This window comes from Gymnogyps californianus, chromosome 5, assembly GCF_018139145.2.
Source record: "Gymnogyps californianus isolate 813 chromosome 5, ASM1813914v2, whole genome shotgun sequence".
Classification (NCBI taxonomy): Eukaryota; Metazoa; Chordata; class Aves; order Accipitriformes; family Cathartidae; genus Gymnogyps; species Gymnogyps californianus.
Window position 1 is genome coordinate 29,949,120 of NC_059475.1, and position 14,208 is coordinate 29,963,327.

The window sequence follows — 14,208 nt, forward strand, 5'->3', positions numbered from 1 at the left end:
CTTCATTACATGTCTCATGTATCATATGGCTTATTAACAGTAGTACAGCTGTTCTCGTTCACAAAAAATAATTCCACTTAAGCAGGCCAAGATAGTTAATAGCAAGTTTCTAACTAACCTCAGTTTCTGACGTACAAAGACCCAAACTTCTTTTCTGCAAGGCCTTATTGACAGCTAATTAACTTTATCTCTATGAAACTGGAGTTTCTGCAGGAAGATGCTTGTCATTGAATTTTCCTAGTAGCATCTTATTTGGCAGCCCAGAAATGATCTGCCTCTGACTATCCACTTAACCCCTTTTATATTCTAACCTAAGTCAGGAGAAATCGCTTCCTCATCTTTATGCGTATTCCTGTGCAGGGTCTGGAAAGCTGCTTGATTCAGCATAAAGCAGAAGAGCCTCTTCCCCTCATTCTGGAAGAGACTGTGCTGATGTCCTCTTAAGTAATTCAACATGTTCATAAACTAGCAAGAGAGATTCCAGGAGTGGCAGGAAGAAATAGGAACAATATTAATCACTACAGTGAAAAACGTAGGGGAATGCAGTAGTTAAAAACTAAACAGCTGAAATAACTAGCAGTTCTAGGTGCTACAGGCTAGACATTTACAAGCAAAGAGGGAGACAAGACATGGTAACAAGATCATCCTCACCGATGTATGTGATCCAGTAGTATAACTTAAATATATGATGACATCCACTTCCCTCTGTGGCCTTAAAAGTGGTGGACTGCTGGTATTGATGAAAAATCCAGCGTCTATCATGCCCAAGTGATCGGGATTTTGCATCAGCTGGTTGGGACGCGAGTCTAACACAGTGTCTAAAAGGAAAATATTTCTTGGAATAAGAAATGATCTGCAGGTATTTTGACTGGAAAAAGAAATGCAAGGTAGAACTGACCGTCTCAGAGGCCTGGTTTAATTTAATTGCCTGTCCTGGTTTCGGCTGGGACAGAGTTAACTTTCTTTTTAGTAGCTGGTACAGCGCTGTGTTTTGGATTTAGTGTGAGAATAATGTTGATAACACTCTGAGGTTTTAGTTGCTGCTAAGTAGCGCTTATCTTAAGCCAAGGACTTTTCAGTTTCCCGTGCTCTGCCAGCAAGCAGGTGTGCAAGAAGCTGGGAGGGAGCAGAGCCGGGGCAGCTGACCTGAACTAGCCAAAGGGGTATTCCATACCATGGAACGTCATGCCCAGTATATAAACAGGGGGGAGTTGGCCGGGAGGGGCGGATCGTGGCTCGGGAACTAACTGGGCATCGGTCAGCGGGTGGTGAGCAATTGCGTTGTGCATCACTGGTTTTTTTCCTCCCCCCCCCCTTCCTTTTTTTGTTGTATTCCTTTTCATTACTATTATTATTGTATTTCATTATTACTATTGTTAGTATTATATTTTACTTTAGTTATTAAACTGTTCTTATCTCAACCCACAAGTTTTACTTTTTCTTTCTTTCCTTTCCTCCTCCTCACCCCACTGGGAGGGGGAGGGGGAAGCGGCTGCGTGGTGCTTAGTTGCTGACTGGGGTTAAACCACGACATTGCCATACTACTGGATTGTCAAATAGGTGTGGGAGGTACTGCAAAACACCACCTAAGTTCCTGTTGTGAAAAATCTTCTATGTTGAGATTCCAGGCAATATATTCTGGTAACTTGTCATACTCATTAGTGCCAGTAAGCTACTTCTAATACTTAACACAAATCTGCCTTGCTTCATTTCAATCATTGTTTCATCTTTTATCCATCATTGATTTGGAGAACAAAATATTCCCATCCCTTTTTACAGTCAGACTTATGCCTCCCCCTCAGTCCCCTTTTCTTTGGATGACAAAGCCCCGTTCCTTTCCAGCTTTCTCTCATAGGTCATATTTTCTGGGATATTCCAGTTGCATCTGAAGCTAAAGGCACAGTCTTGCCAAATTAAGCTTTCTCCCATGTTCGCTTTGCTCTTTGCTACTTTAAATTCGGTTCTGTCGGCTGCAAGCCTACGCTCTTGGTCTGGATCACAAAGATCTCAGCTAAAGCACATAAACACGTGCTTATATTTAAAAACAGTCTTTAATACCTGGCAACACTGAAGTCTTAGTCTCTTCTCTCCATTCAGAAAAGAAATGTGCTTTCAGGAGATTTTTTTCCCCTGCCATGCCTGACAGGGTTCTTTCCTAAATTCCCCACCCCAAAACCACCTGAAAATGGTGCCTGTTAAATATTAGTCCCCATTACCTTTCCATCGACAGAAGTGTTCATTCTCCAGGTAGTTGTTATGCAGCTGGTAGCCCTTCAGGAAATTGTGGTGCTGGGCGACGGAGAAGCGGTCCGTCAACGCTCCCCGAAGGGCGCTGGACAGGGGGCCAGGAGGAGTGTACATGCGAGTCCTCAGCTCGTGGGGTCTTGTAGGCAACACCGGGTCTTCATCTAGAGGAAGGGAGAAAAATTGGTGAACTGTTTGTTAATTGATGTTCATTTCTGGTTGTCCTGGTGTGCAGGAGATGTCAGGGGTTGTTCCGGGATGATTCACTAAACACACGAAAACTATTCAGAAGGAGAGGAGTGGCTGCTGGACAAAGCTCTGCTGACGGTCTTAAGCTTTGGCCTGAAGACGGTTCATCAGAAGCAGTCCTTAGTCCTGGAAAAGGGACACCTTACAGGAACTAAGCAATTCAGAGAATGTCCTGTAAGAAAGAAAGTTACATATCCTCACAGGAAGATATCATGAAACAGAGGCAAGCATGGAGAAAATGGGGCTGAAGCATATGCTCCCACTCAGTCAGATGGGCAACAACAGGGTACCATGGGGTCTACTGCAACAGTGACTGCTTCTACCTGATAATCACCCATGGCTACATAAGCATATGCTTAATCAGTAGAATGAGAGCATCCCAGGAAAACTTGGGGCATACATTCATTTTTAGAAACTACAGGTAGTTTTCAGGGTGGCTACATGGCAGCATATGTGGGTGAAAAGTAGAAACGGCACAAGGTGTGGTTTCTTGAAATCACAACCTGCTTTGCCAGACAAGTGGCTGACAGTGCAGCAGGAGAGACTTGGTGGTTTCCATGATTGCACAGATGTATTTATTTTCGGGATGTCTGTAATTATAGTTACTATCATATTAAATGATTTAGCAATAAAACCATGGTTTCTGTATTGCTTCAGAAAATACCCTCTGGGCCTCATTTATCTTTGTGCCAGGATGAATCCAATGCAGTAATTGCTGTACTGAGTAATAAAATAAAAACTCAGGAAATATTGATTAACCAATTGATATTCAGGTTTATTGTCTGCACAGGCAGTAAAAATAACTTTATTCTGTGCCACTGGTTCTTGGTGCTGTATGGCTGAGTGAGAATGGGCAATGACAAAACACTTCCTGAGAAATGTGTGACCCCTCTAAAACTTCCTCCTAAGGATAGAGCCTTTTAATCAGTAGGGTTTTAGTAAGTCTAGTAATTACAGCAGCATTTCCCTGATTACCCTCTTCCTCTTAGTCTTCACAGTGGGAGGGGAAGTCACTATCTCTTAGGAGTATCTGTAGTTGACAGGATGATACCAAAAGGCATCCAGAAGACTAAGCGACCATAAATGAAAGGCTTAATAATTTCTCACCAACTTCTTCTATTCTGTCTTGTGTCCATCTCTTCCAGAAGTCCTCTGAACTGTGGGACAGTCCCCATATTTGTAATAGGTTCACAGAAAATATACTGCTCCACATACCTGTAAAAGGAATTAGTGAACACAAGGACACATTCTAACAAGAAGCTGCCTTTTCCTTCTATTTTGACCTCCTGGATTAATTTTTGAATGGGCTTAATTCAAATATTTCTAAACTTTTGGGCTGTTAAATTCCTCTTAACTTTCTATGGCATTGGTTCAGGTCATGCTGCCGTCAGTTCTGCGCCTAATCTACTGCATGGCTCTGCCACACGGTAAAGAGAGAGAAGAATGGGAGAGAAGTAAAGGAGAAAAAACCACTCTCTTGAGAAGCAAAATAAGAGCTCAAATTACAGACATCACCAAAACATCCTTTCCATCCCTGTCTTCCTTGCTCCAGCTTCTCTTTTTCTGCACATGCTCTGGTCAGCTTTCATGCGCCCTGAGTTGTTTCACAGTGGGATGAACTGGCTCTTCAGCCATTTGATTTGTAAGAGAAGATCTCACACCGCAGCATGTAAAGGCTCACAGATGCAGTGGAATCCTGCTCCACTGTGCACTCTTTTCTCCATCCAGGATTGCCACTCTCTGCCTCCCCATGGGGGCACTGGTGGCTTTGCTGACAAAACACAATGCCACCATTTCATCTGCCATTGTAAATTTAAATATGTGTTCTAATTAGTGTACCACAATTGGACTTCTTAATTTTCAGTGGGGCACAGAAACCAGTACAGCATACACAATATGTAGAAAATGAATTTCCCAGTACTGGACCAGGTAAAAAGGACCAGCCCAAGAGGTAGTATTTTAAAGATACTCATTGGGATTACGGACTATTTAATATCACAGCATGTTTACTGAAAACAAGGAGCTTCTAAGCAGCATGAGTGTAAGAAGAGATGACTGAAATTGAACTCACACTGCTCTGTGTTCACCTGCCAGTGATTCTGACTTCTTGGTAAAGGGATATTACTTTTACACACAACCCATCAGTGTAAGTCAGGGACTGACCAGAGAGGTTCAGAGACCTTTCACTTCTGGTCTCATTTTTCATCCTGGGCAGCCTGCATCTTTAGTAGATGGGATTCTCTACGTGGAGTTGAAGTTAAACCTCGCAGTGGAAGCACAGCTGCAGGTTTCCTGCTGTCTCAAAATTTTCTTAGGTTGGAGTGCATTCAGAGAGGAATCAGAAGAATAAGCAAAGAAGTGGGAACTATTCCTTACAATGAAAGGGTTAAGGAGCTTTATCTATTCCATCTATAAGACACAATGTTAAAAAGTTTGTGCATACCAAGACAGTGACAAGAAACTGAAAAAATAGGTGGGATTTTTTACTGTATTCTTTTGGACAACCTACCACACACCCCCATTTCCCAGCAGGTGTTATCATAGCAGCGTTCAGTATGTTAGACCAGAAATATCCACCCTCTGGTTAACAGCGTTGCACCCCTCCAAAGTGCCTCTGCCAGGACAACGCAATACATCACCTTGAAGGTAGCAGATCCGGGATTCGGGGAGCTTTTTTAACAAGCGTCCCATGAAGAACTTGCTTCCGAAATGCTCTGTGCGAATGAACGCGCCGTACTTCAGAAGTCCCACCTCGTAGGGGGTGAACTCCACCCACTCTGCAATACAGCCACAACAGGACACTCAGAGGGCTCTCAGCCGGGTGTGGAGAGAGGGGCAGCTAGGGCATGCATTGGTCCGACTTCTTCTGTTTGCTACGCTGCCTTTGCAAAGCCTTGCTTATAAATGACCGCCTGCAGGGCCAGGCAGCTGAGCTCAGACACTGCAACAATGGGGACGCAGGAGCAGTTACGCTGCTCAGGGTAGCGCTGCCAGTGGCACAAGGCACACGCAGGGAGGACAGCAAGGCTCCAGCTCTTACACACCCCATGTGCATGCACCAGTCCAGGGTTCTACAGCATGCATGAGGTTTCACTCTGCCCTTGCATACATCACATCTAGGTGAAAGTACTTCCACTGTTATCAATACAGTTAATATAACTTCCCTTGAATAATTTGGTTATGTACAAAGACAAGTACTCAGCTCTTCAGAAATTATTTTTTTGTAAGAGGCCAATTATACTCTTTATGTGTGGTACTAAGGAAGACAGAACTAGTCCTCGACTTTCTCAGATATCCTCTCCAAGAGAATTGCAGTTGTCTGCTATAACTGCAGTGTGAGCAAAGACTGGGACAGAAAGGTCATGGACCATAATTGCCTTTTCATTCAGAAGTGGTTCATTTTTTCACCTCAACCATAAAAAATTTGATCTGAATTTCTTCTCTGCCTCTTCTCCTCCTCCAGCTGCTTCTCCTCATGCAAAAAAATAACCAAAACAATGAGCAAAGCAAAAGATTCAGTTGGGAGTAGGTTGGATGCTTTCCCAAACTTTATCATAAATATGTGGTCTTTCTTCATATTGAAACTATAACTGGGCATTGACAAAAAGCAGTATTTAATTCTCAGACAATTCCAATACTTCTTATTCTAGATGGATCAGATAATATTTCAAAAATGGCCTTCCTGGCAGGATTTCGACTGTGTATGTCTAGACAGTGAAATGCTGATCTCAAAAAGCTCTTGTATTAAAATTGTAAGGCATAGAGTTGATGGTTATTTCTCCAAAAAGCAACTAATGCCAGGACTGTTTTCTCCAAGTGCTACCAAGCAGAGAAGAGTGAATTACAAGAAGGCAGCTGCCAGTTTTAGCCCCACAGGATCTGAAACATCATCCTTACCTTTGAAATCATTGGTGCTGTAGCTGTCCCGGACACTGACCGACACATAGATGGGTAGTGGGTTCTGGCCATCACACAGTGCTTCTTGCTGCTCCGAAAGTTTGTGGGCGTCTTTCTGGTTTTGAAGAAAAACAGTTATGTGAGAAGAGATGGAAATGACGCGTGGTGAATTCGAAGTGGCACCAATGCTGGAGGACCCGGGTGGCTCTGCCCCCAGCACACAGGACGTGCCATGGCAGCTCCATTGCACAGAGCACTGCAGGCACCCATCTGTCGGTGACAGACCAGTCTCCCAGGGTCCAGCCCAACTTTGTGCACAGGTTCACAAGAAGACAAGGAGAGGGAAAACTACTCCTATGTACATGTCTGTATGTACTAGAAAGTACTGCCCTGGCAAGCAGGAGAAGGGGCAAGCTGCCCCTTAGGACGAGGAGCGTAGTGAGCAGTCCTTGCTCTTCTGGGGCTGAAGAAAGCCCTTGAGCATGTCAGCATTGTGTTTCCTTTCTTAGTACACAACAGCCATCACAGTCCAGCCTTGCAAGGGGACTGGAATTTGGCAGCAAATTATTTGCATCCCACCCAGCTTCTTTTCTGGAAAAGCATATTCTTATTGAAGAGGATTGTAAAAAATACAAAATCTCATGAACTGCTGACAAATTTAAGAGCAGCTAGTTCTGGCAGATTAGGGAGAGGTTAATGGTTACATAGCAATAGTCAGCACTGCTCAAAGGGAAAGATGCTTGGCTAGATTGTGAGGGGGACCTCATCTAGCTGAGTTAAAAGAGAGGCAGCTATTCAGCTTATAGCTTTGTTTAATACGTAGTATTCTTCTCTGTATGTATTTATTTTCTGTTTACATATATGTAATACTATATATGTACTTATATAAAAATAAATAAATAAACCCAAATGAATGGCTGAATGACTGCAGCATTTCTGCCCCCACTGGAGGACACTTCTGTTCAATCCTTTACCACTCATCCCCTCCCACTTCCCAAGTGCCAAAGCACACATCCTTGAATTGCGGTCAAACTGGAGAGCAGAGGGAGTGGACTGCTGTACTGTAGGGGCAGAAATGACTCCAAATAATAGAAAAGCAAACTTGTTATTGCTTGTAAAAATTAGTATCACTTAAACCAGCTGCTGTCTGAGCAGTCCTTCTCAGCAAAAGTAAAATATGCACTTGCCTCCAGTGTACCTGCAGACCAAGTAACGTGCCAGTGGATGCAAATCACCAAGCACTCTAGCTGTTTCGTACTTGCTTCGGATAGTTTTCACACTGTTGAGATTACTCTGCTTGCATCTTGAACTCTTTTTGCACGCGTAATCTGCATCTTAGGCAGACTGCCCGAGATTGCCTCCACTTCTATTTAAATACCAGCCAGAGTTCAAATGACTGCATCCACAACCTAATTCATTAACACATAGGATGCATTTCTCCCTAGGCAGACTATTAAAGGAAATAAAAAAACCTGAGAGTTTGTTGACATGGAGAACTCCACTCTGTTTTGAGGTACGTTCTCTGAAATGATGGGCTAGTTTCCTCTCCATTCACTAAGAGAAAAATACATGGTTCTCTAAGAAATGGAATATACATCATACCCCATCATTTAGTAGGTACTCAATCATGAGCCCCCAAAGATCTATAAATGATGTCCTGTATCCCTCTTCTTTCCGCTGACAAAGCTGCTTGTTGTAGTACTTCATGCGATCCGTAGAGAAACAGCCCATCTTGCATTTGGTTGCTTGTTTCTGGGCTTCACCAATATGCGAGTCTAGGTCCTTCTGTGACCAGTAGGCATCTCTGTATAAGTTGGCCATGGTCCTGGACAAAGATAATACAGACAGCAAAAGTCAAAAGGAGCAAAAAAAGACTTGAAATTTTGTGCCTTTGGGGAAAGAGGTTTACATTTAGGGATTCACTTCTGCTCATACAGACTGGTTTTGCTGCTCCATCCAGCAGAATGAACACTCCAGAGTTTCTATGACTGTTTTAAAGATGTCCCTGAAGGATAAGGTATTTTTTTATGTTCTTGACTTTTTTTTGAACAGAACTGGCAGCAGCTTAAGGGATAAAATTGCCAGGTGTGAATATAGGTACATTTCTGAAGCACAAATTGGGCAGAAAATTATAATAAGTTTTCTTTGCTTGTTTTCTAGAACCATGAATCAGTTCACACCAGCTGCTGCCTCTTGGCTTTGTATCACTTAGTGTTAATCTTATGGTATCACTATGCTTTATTTTAATGCCATCCTCTATTTTACCAACCTTCCCTACGTGGGACCATCAGATGTTGGGCAGTTGTAGGTCCTGTGAGCAGGGAATAACGCTGCCCAGGGGAACTCAGTCCTTTCCCAAACTGACAGGTTGCAGGGGTAAGTGTGCACTGTCCTGCAGTTTTCTCTGCGTGACCAGTTAGAACCAGTCTCAGAAGTTACTGGGAACAACAACAACAACTGGGACATCAGTAGAGAGAGGAAGAGGCGTGATGCTATGGGCATCCACAGTTACATCCACAATGACTACTTAGAAACCATTTTGACAAGTGTAATTGTCATATACTTAATACTTAAGGATATGATTTCACTGCTGCAAATGTGGACTTGAAAAGCACAACAAAGAATTGCTAATAAAAAATTGGTGCATCAGATCAAGCTAATATTTAATGGCCTGTTACTGAGAAACAGCTTGTTTTTACGATGTTTGAAGAAAATCTCCTGATCCTGTCTGCTTTCAGAAGCTCCTCTCTGCAGCAGCGTCACCCTCAAAAGGCCTGGTCAAGCCTCCTGCACGAGCTGTCTTACCACGTGGTGCCAGACAACCCACTGATGTATGTTACACAGTCCAGGAGGTTTAATTTCTTGAGTCCCATGAGGCTGCCGTATAGTCCTGTCATTGACTTCAGTCCTCCACCTGTTGTGATGATAGCCACAACGGGGACCTGTTGGGCAGAGAGGGATGGGACATTCACACCAACATCACATCCCGAACTGCAACGTGGTCTGGCCACCACACCCAGCCCAGGTCCTGGTCTCAGAGCCCGGGTCCCTTTTCGGAAGGAAAGGCTCCAAAACCAAACAATGACTGCTACTGCTGCTTCCCTTTGGATAAACATGGGTTCAGAGATTAACCCAAACCTGGGTTCTTGCCCATCTCTAGGGCAAATAGGGGCACAGATGAACAAGAAGAAACCGTTCTGTGGAGGCAACAATGAATTTTCTCTACATTTCCCACTCCTTTGTCACTTTTTTCTTATTTCACACATCATCTACTACTGTATGAAAATCCACGTGCCAACCCCATGAAGCAATACACTCAGTTCACAGCCAGTGTTGTTAAGCTACTCTCATCAATGCTGTTATTCTTCAGTATCGTGAAGTTACTTTAAGATAAATTATATTTATTTTAAGGAATTTCAAAACTGCAAGAAAGGGAAGATATTATAAGAAGCACTCAGAGATGTTTATCCTAAACTGTCACAAAATGATGCAATTTGAACAAGGGAAGAAATCTTTGCTATGTAATGTATTTAATATGCACACAGCATTTCTGAACCAAGTCAGTTATAGCATAGGATGGCAAGGATGAACACACCTCAAATCTGACAAATTCCAAATTGACAGTCATGAAGGATGCAATTATTGCAACTAGTGTTTCTTGCAATAACAAACTTTGGTAGCACAATCAAATGTACTTAAGTGTCCTGGTTTTGGCTGGGACAGAGTTAACTCTCTTCTTAGTAGCCGGTACAGTGCTGTGTTTTGGATTTAGTGTGAGAATGATGTTGATAACACACTGATGTTTTAGTTGTTGCTAAGTAGTGCTTATCTTAAGCCAAGGACTTTTCAGTCTCCCGTGCTCTGCCAGCAAGCAGGTGTGCAAGAAGCTGGGAGGGAGCAGAGCCGGGGCAGCTGACCTGAACTAGCCAAAGGGGTATTCCATACCATGGAACGTCATGCCCAGTATATAAACAGGGGGGAGTTGGCCAGGAGGGGCAGATCACGGCTCTGGCATCGGTCAGTGGGTGGTGAGCAATTGCATTGTGCATCACTGTTCCCCCCCCCTTTTTTTTGTTATATTCCTTTTCATTACTATTATTATTATTATTATTATTATTATTCATTATTATTGTTGTTAGTATTATATTTTACTTTAGTTATTAAACTGTTCTTATCTCAACCCGCGAGTTCTGCCTTCTTTCCCGATTCTCCTCCCCATCCCACCGGGAGCAGGGGGGCGGGATGGGGAGAGAGGGAGCGGCTGTGTGGTGCTTGGCTGCTGACTGGGGTTAAACCATGACATTAAGACACATGGACAAGCTGGTACCTGCAGAACAGATACGTGTGGCCCATTTTGCTGACCACTCATCTAGAAGAGTACATGAAGGCACTAGAAATTCAAGATCTACCCCCTCCAACACACACATACTTCATGAGCCTGCAGATCCTGTTGTAGGTGAAAAACATTTTTCAGGGCACTTGCTACATATCTCTTTCTTTTCCCCAGGAAAGCCATCTCCTCTGAACATAAGTCAAACCCAAAGCGCATGTCCAGGTCTTGGTGGCACGAACAATTACTAAGATAAAAACAGGCACATATTTTACATATTAACACACCCATATCAATCTTAGGACTTAGATCAAAAGATAATCTATAGCACCCTTCCCTTCAAACAGGATGATGCAATGTGACAGGAGCAAGAGGGAATATTCTAACTATTTTTAAAAGTAAGAAAACTTATTTCAATTAGTAAGCTTAACCAGTGGCATTATACTCTGTTATTACTAGTTGATGAAGAAACAAATGAAACAAAATATTTAAATGAATATTCTAAAACTAAAAGAATTACAAATCTAGAAAATTTGTGCAAATGGTCAAAAGCAAGTGTATTGATTCCCATTTCATGGGATATTTTCTCATTCTAAACCTAAATTAAAACCCAGGTTTCAAATGTTGGCATTTCCAACGTGAAGGAAAATTCTCGTTTTGAGCAACTCGAGTGGGGACGCATCCCCCTCTAGCGGTGAGCACCTCTGGGGAGGAAACCCATCCACCTGCCTGCCAGGCATGGGTGGCCATGTAACCCTGCTCGTTGGAGGGATGACCTCGGTGACATCCAGCCCCTGGATGGATGGAGATGGGTCACTGAGTTTAGCGGGGCAGGATTTCACCCCCGCTGCTCTGATCTGTCTGTACTTGCACAAGCTGTCTCATGGGTCAACGCTGGCAGTTGTATTTCACATCAACATTGACTCAAAAATTGTAAAGCATAATATTCCTCAGAGGAAGATTTCATTTGCATCAATTTTGAAATTTAATGAGTCATTCCTTAAAACTCCACTGTTGTAGCTTATTTCCCTGGGCATTTGTGCTCTTCCGCTCACTAGCCTCCCTCCTGTCTCTTCCTGCCCTGCGCCTACAAGACATCAATGGGCAAGAGATCTGGCATGGTGTCTTCAGGCCAGAGCTACCCGTGGACTCCCTGGCTGGCCAGCTAGCCCTGGCCAGGCATTGTAAAATGGCAGGGCTTTGCTTTTTCTCACAGTGACAGAACTTCTCCCTTCTACTGAGTCCATAATTTCAATGAAACTAGTCATGAAATTTATTTACGAGACTTCTCCACCATCAGATTTGGATAAAATCAGTCAAATTATTACAACTGTATTTGTAAATGAAGACACGCAAGGGGAATTGAGTTAGGTGGAGCTGCAAAAGCCAGTTTCCATTGTAAATCAAGATACAAACAAACTGCTTTTATAGTTCTCTGAAAGTAAAATAAATAAGCAGGAAGCATTTTTCCTGTCCTGGAATAATGCTGGTTTTCCTGTTGTCATTGATCACTTGCCTTTCTGAAATGAGTGATAGAAAATGCTATTTGAATTCAAAATTAAGTTATTTTTCCCTTTTATTTCCTAGTCAGGCACACACACAAAAACATCAGTTTGCCCAGTTCTGTGTGTTACATATAGCTATGGATAACATGAAGCATCTTCATGTTTACTGATGAGTTTTAATGAGCATGTCTATAGATGTCAAATCACTAGCCACATTGTCTACCTTAGTTTCTACTCAATATACAGTATAACTGGACTTAACAGAATACACGGTTTATCACTACCGAATATTGACAGTTAAGAAAAGAAAGATGTTCATAATTTCTGATCAAGTTTAATGTTTACTCCTGTCTATTCTGTTTTTTCAGTCAGCTTTGTTCTTTTTGTGAATTTCAGAGACTGAAATTGATCAAAAATAATATTCTGTGGTCAGAAGGGAAGGGATAATGCTAAAATAAATATTTGTTTATCAACATTTATTGATTAAAACCACATCTTCCTGAGGCTAATTATGTATAACATACTGTGCATGTATTTTATGTTTTATTAAAAGCATGTTCTAGTTTTCAGACTGAGAATGCCTGCTCGTGTCATTTCCATGTGGCTAAAACAATATCAAAATCAATAACCCAAGTCTTTAGGAATAGAAGAAGATCTCTTACCAGCTTTGTGCTCTCACATTCAAGTCAAATCTTTTCTCCTGGAAAACAAGAATGTGTACTGTAATATTTTTATTTTCATTTTAAAATTTCTTGTTTCCCTTTATGTCTTGGGGGTCAGAGCTTGATTTAGTCCCCAGCAAGGTCTGGCAATCGCAAGTTAAATGTCTGAGATCTCGGCTTATATTTCCAAAAGCATTCACTTATCCTTAGTGGAACATCCCTACCCACAGATCCCAAATGCTTCCAGGCTGCAGAAACCATTAACAATCTTGGTATAGAAGGTTTCTGAGACTCATGCAGTAGGTCTCGTTTCCCATGTTATTCACAAGCTTTCTGCAGCATCCTGAAATACAGTTTTTTGTACATTTCCCGTTCTTTATGCTCTAATACACAGCAGATCTTTGACATCCTGGCCACAGTCTCACAGTGAGGAGACTGCAAGTCTGCATTTGCTTCTGCCAAGACTTCATCCTGTCTTAAAATCATTATTGCAACCTTCATATTAACTGACAAAAAGTGCTCTGTTCTGAGAGGATGTTTTAATGGCCCTGAAATCTGATGTTCTCCTACTTCTTCACAACATAACAACTAATATTTGGACAAGATTGTCCCTAATAATCGGGACATCTGTAGATGTTTCTTAGCAGAAACACATTTTTTTGTAGTAAGGATCTTTTTCTTCCATTAATTTCATTCAAAATTATACAACACATACATCTATTTCAAGCAATATTCTTATTACATTCTTTAAAATCCATGCGCTATGTCTAATATTTTCAATGTATTTTAATATATTGCCCTGTGAAGCACATGGTTTACTAAGGGTAGGTTTATTGACTTTTTCTTAGCTTGTGTCCAAGGAGCAACTTTCAGTTTGGACCCTAAGCAAAGGAGGGGTCAGTGAGTCTTTGGGTAAACAGGGAGAGATGTACTGAAGGAATCATCGTATCTTCTGACATCCTTGTTGGTCTCTGTGTCCACTACTGGCACATAATGGAGACTAATGGAGGGACAGCCTGCTTCTGTGGAGAGAACAGCTGGAGAAACAGTTTGTTCAAGACAGTTTGTTTGGAACCTATTTGTTCAAGGCCTGAGAAAAAATCAGAACTTTTCTGACCCTCTTAGCAGCCACCTGGGACAATATTATGGGGAATGGTTTCTACTTGAGTGACCTTTTATTCCTAACAGCTGGAGGTGATGCTCACCTCTGCAATGGTCATTCTCCTTCCCATGGGCAGCGAATTCAGCGTCACGACTGGGGAGCCCGTCTCTGTACTGTACTTACAGGTCCACTGGGAAAACAACATGCTTTAGGACAAAA

At 42.3% G+C, this 14,208-nt stretch overlaps 1 protein-coding gene across 1 annotated transcript in view; it reads right to left on the reverse strand.

Moving 5' to 3' along the window:
• LOC127016519 (uncharacterized) overlaps nucleotides 1-14,208 on the reverse strand; it is a 57,630-nt gene that overhangs the window by 23,540 nt on the left and 19,882 nt on the right. Inside the window, exons 10-19 of the mRNA XM_050897061.1 lie at nucleotides 14,093-14,179; nucleotides 12,888-12,925; nucleotides 10,820-10,967; nucleotides 9,196-9,332; nucleotides 7,993-8,215; nucleotides 6,391-6,505; nucleotides 5,133-5,270; nucleotides 3,601-3,708; nucleotides 2,217-2,408; nucleotides 652-818 (exon numbers count right to left, since the gene is read on the reverse strand). Coding sequence (XP_050753018.1) covers nucleotides 652-818; nucleotides 2,217-2,408; nucleotides 3,601-3,708; nucleotides 5,133-5,270; nucleotides 6,391-6,505; nucleotides 7,993-8,215; nucleotides 9,196-9,332; nucleotides 10,820-10,967; nucleotides 12,888-12,925; nucleotides 14,093-14,179 — 1,353 coding nt within the window. The remainder of the gene's footprint in view (nucleotides 1-651; nucleotides 819-2,216; nucleotides 2,409-3,600; nucleotides 3,709-5,132; nucleotides 5,271-6,390; nucleotides 6,506-7,992; nucleotides 8,216-9,195; nucleotides 9,333-10,819; nucleotides 10,968-12,887; nucleotides 12,926-14,092; nucleotides 14,180-14,208) is intronic.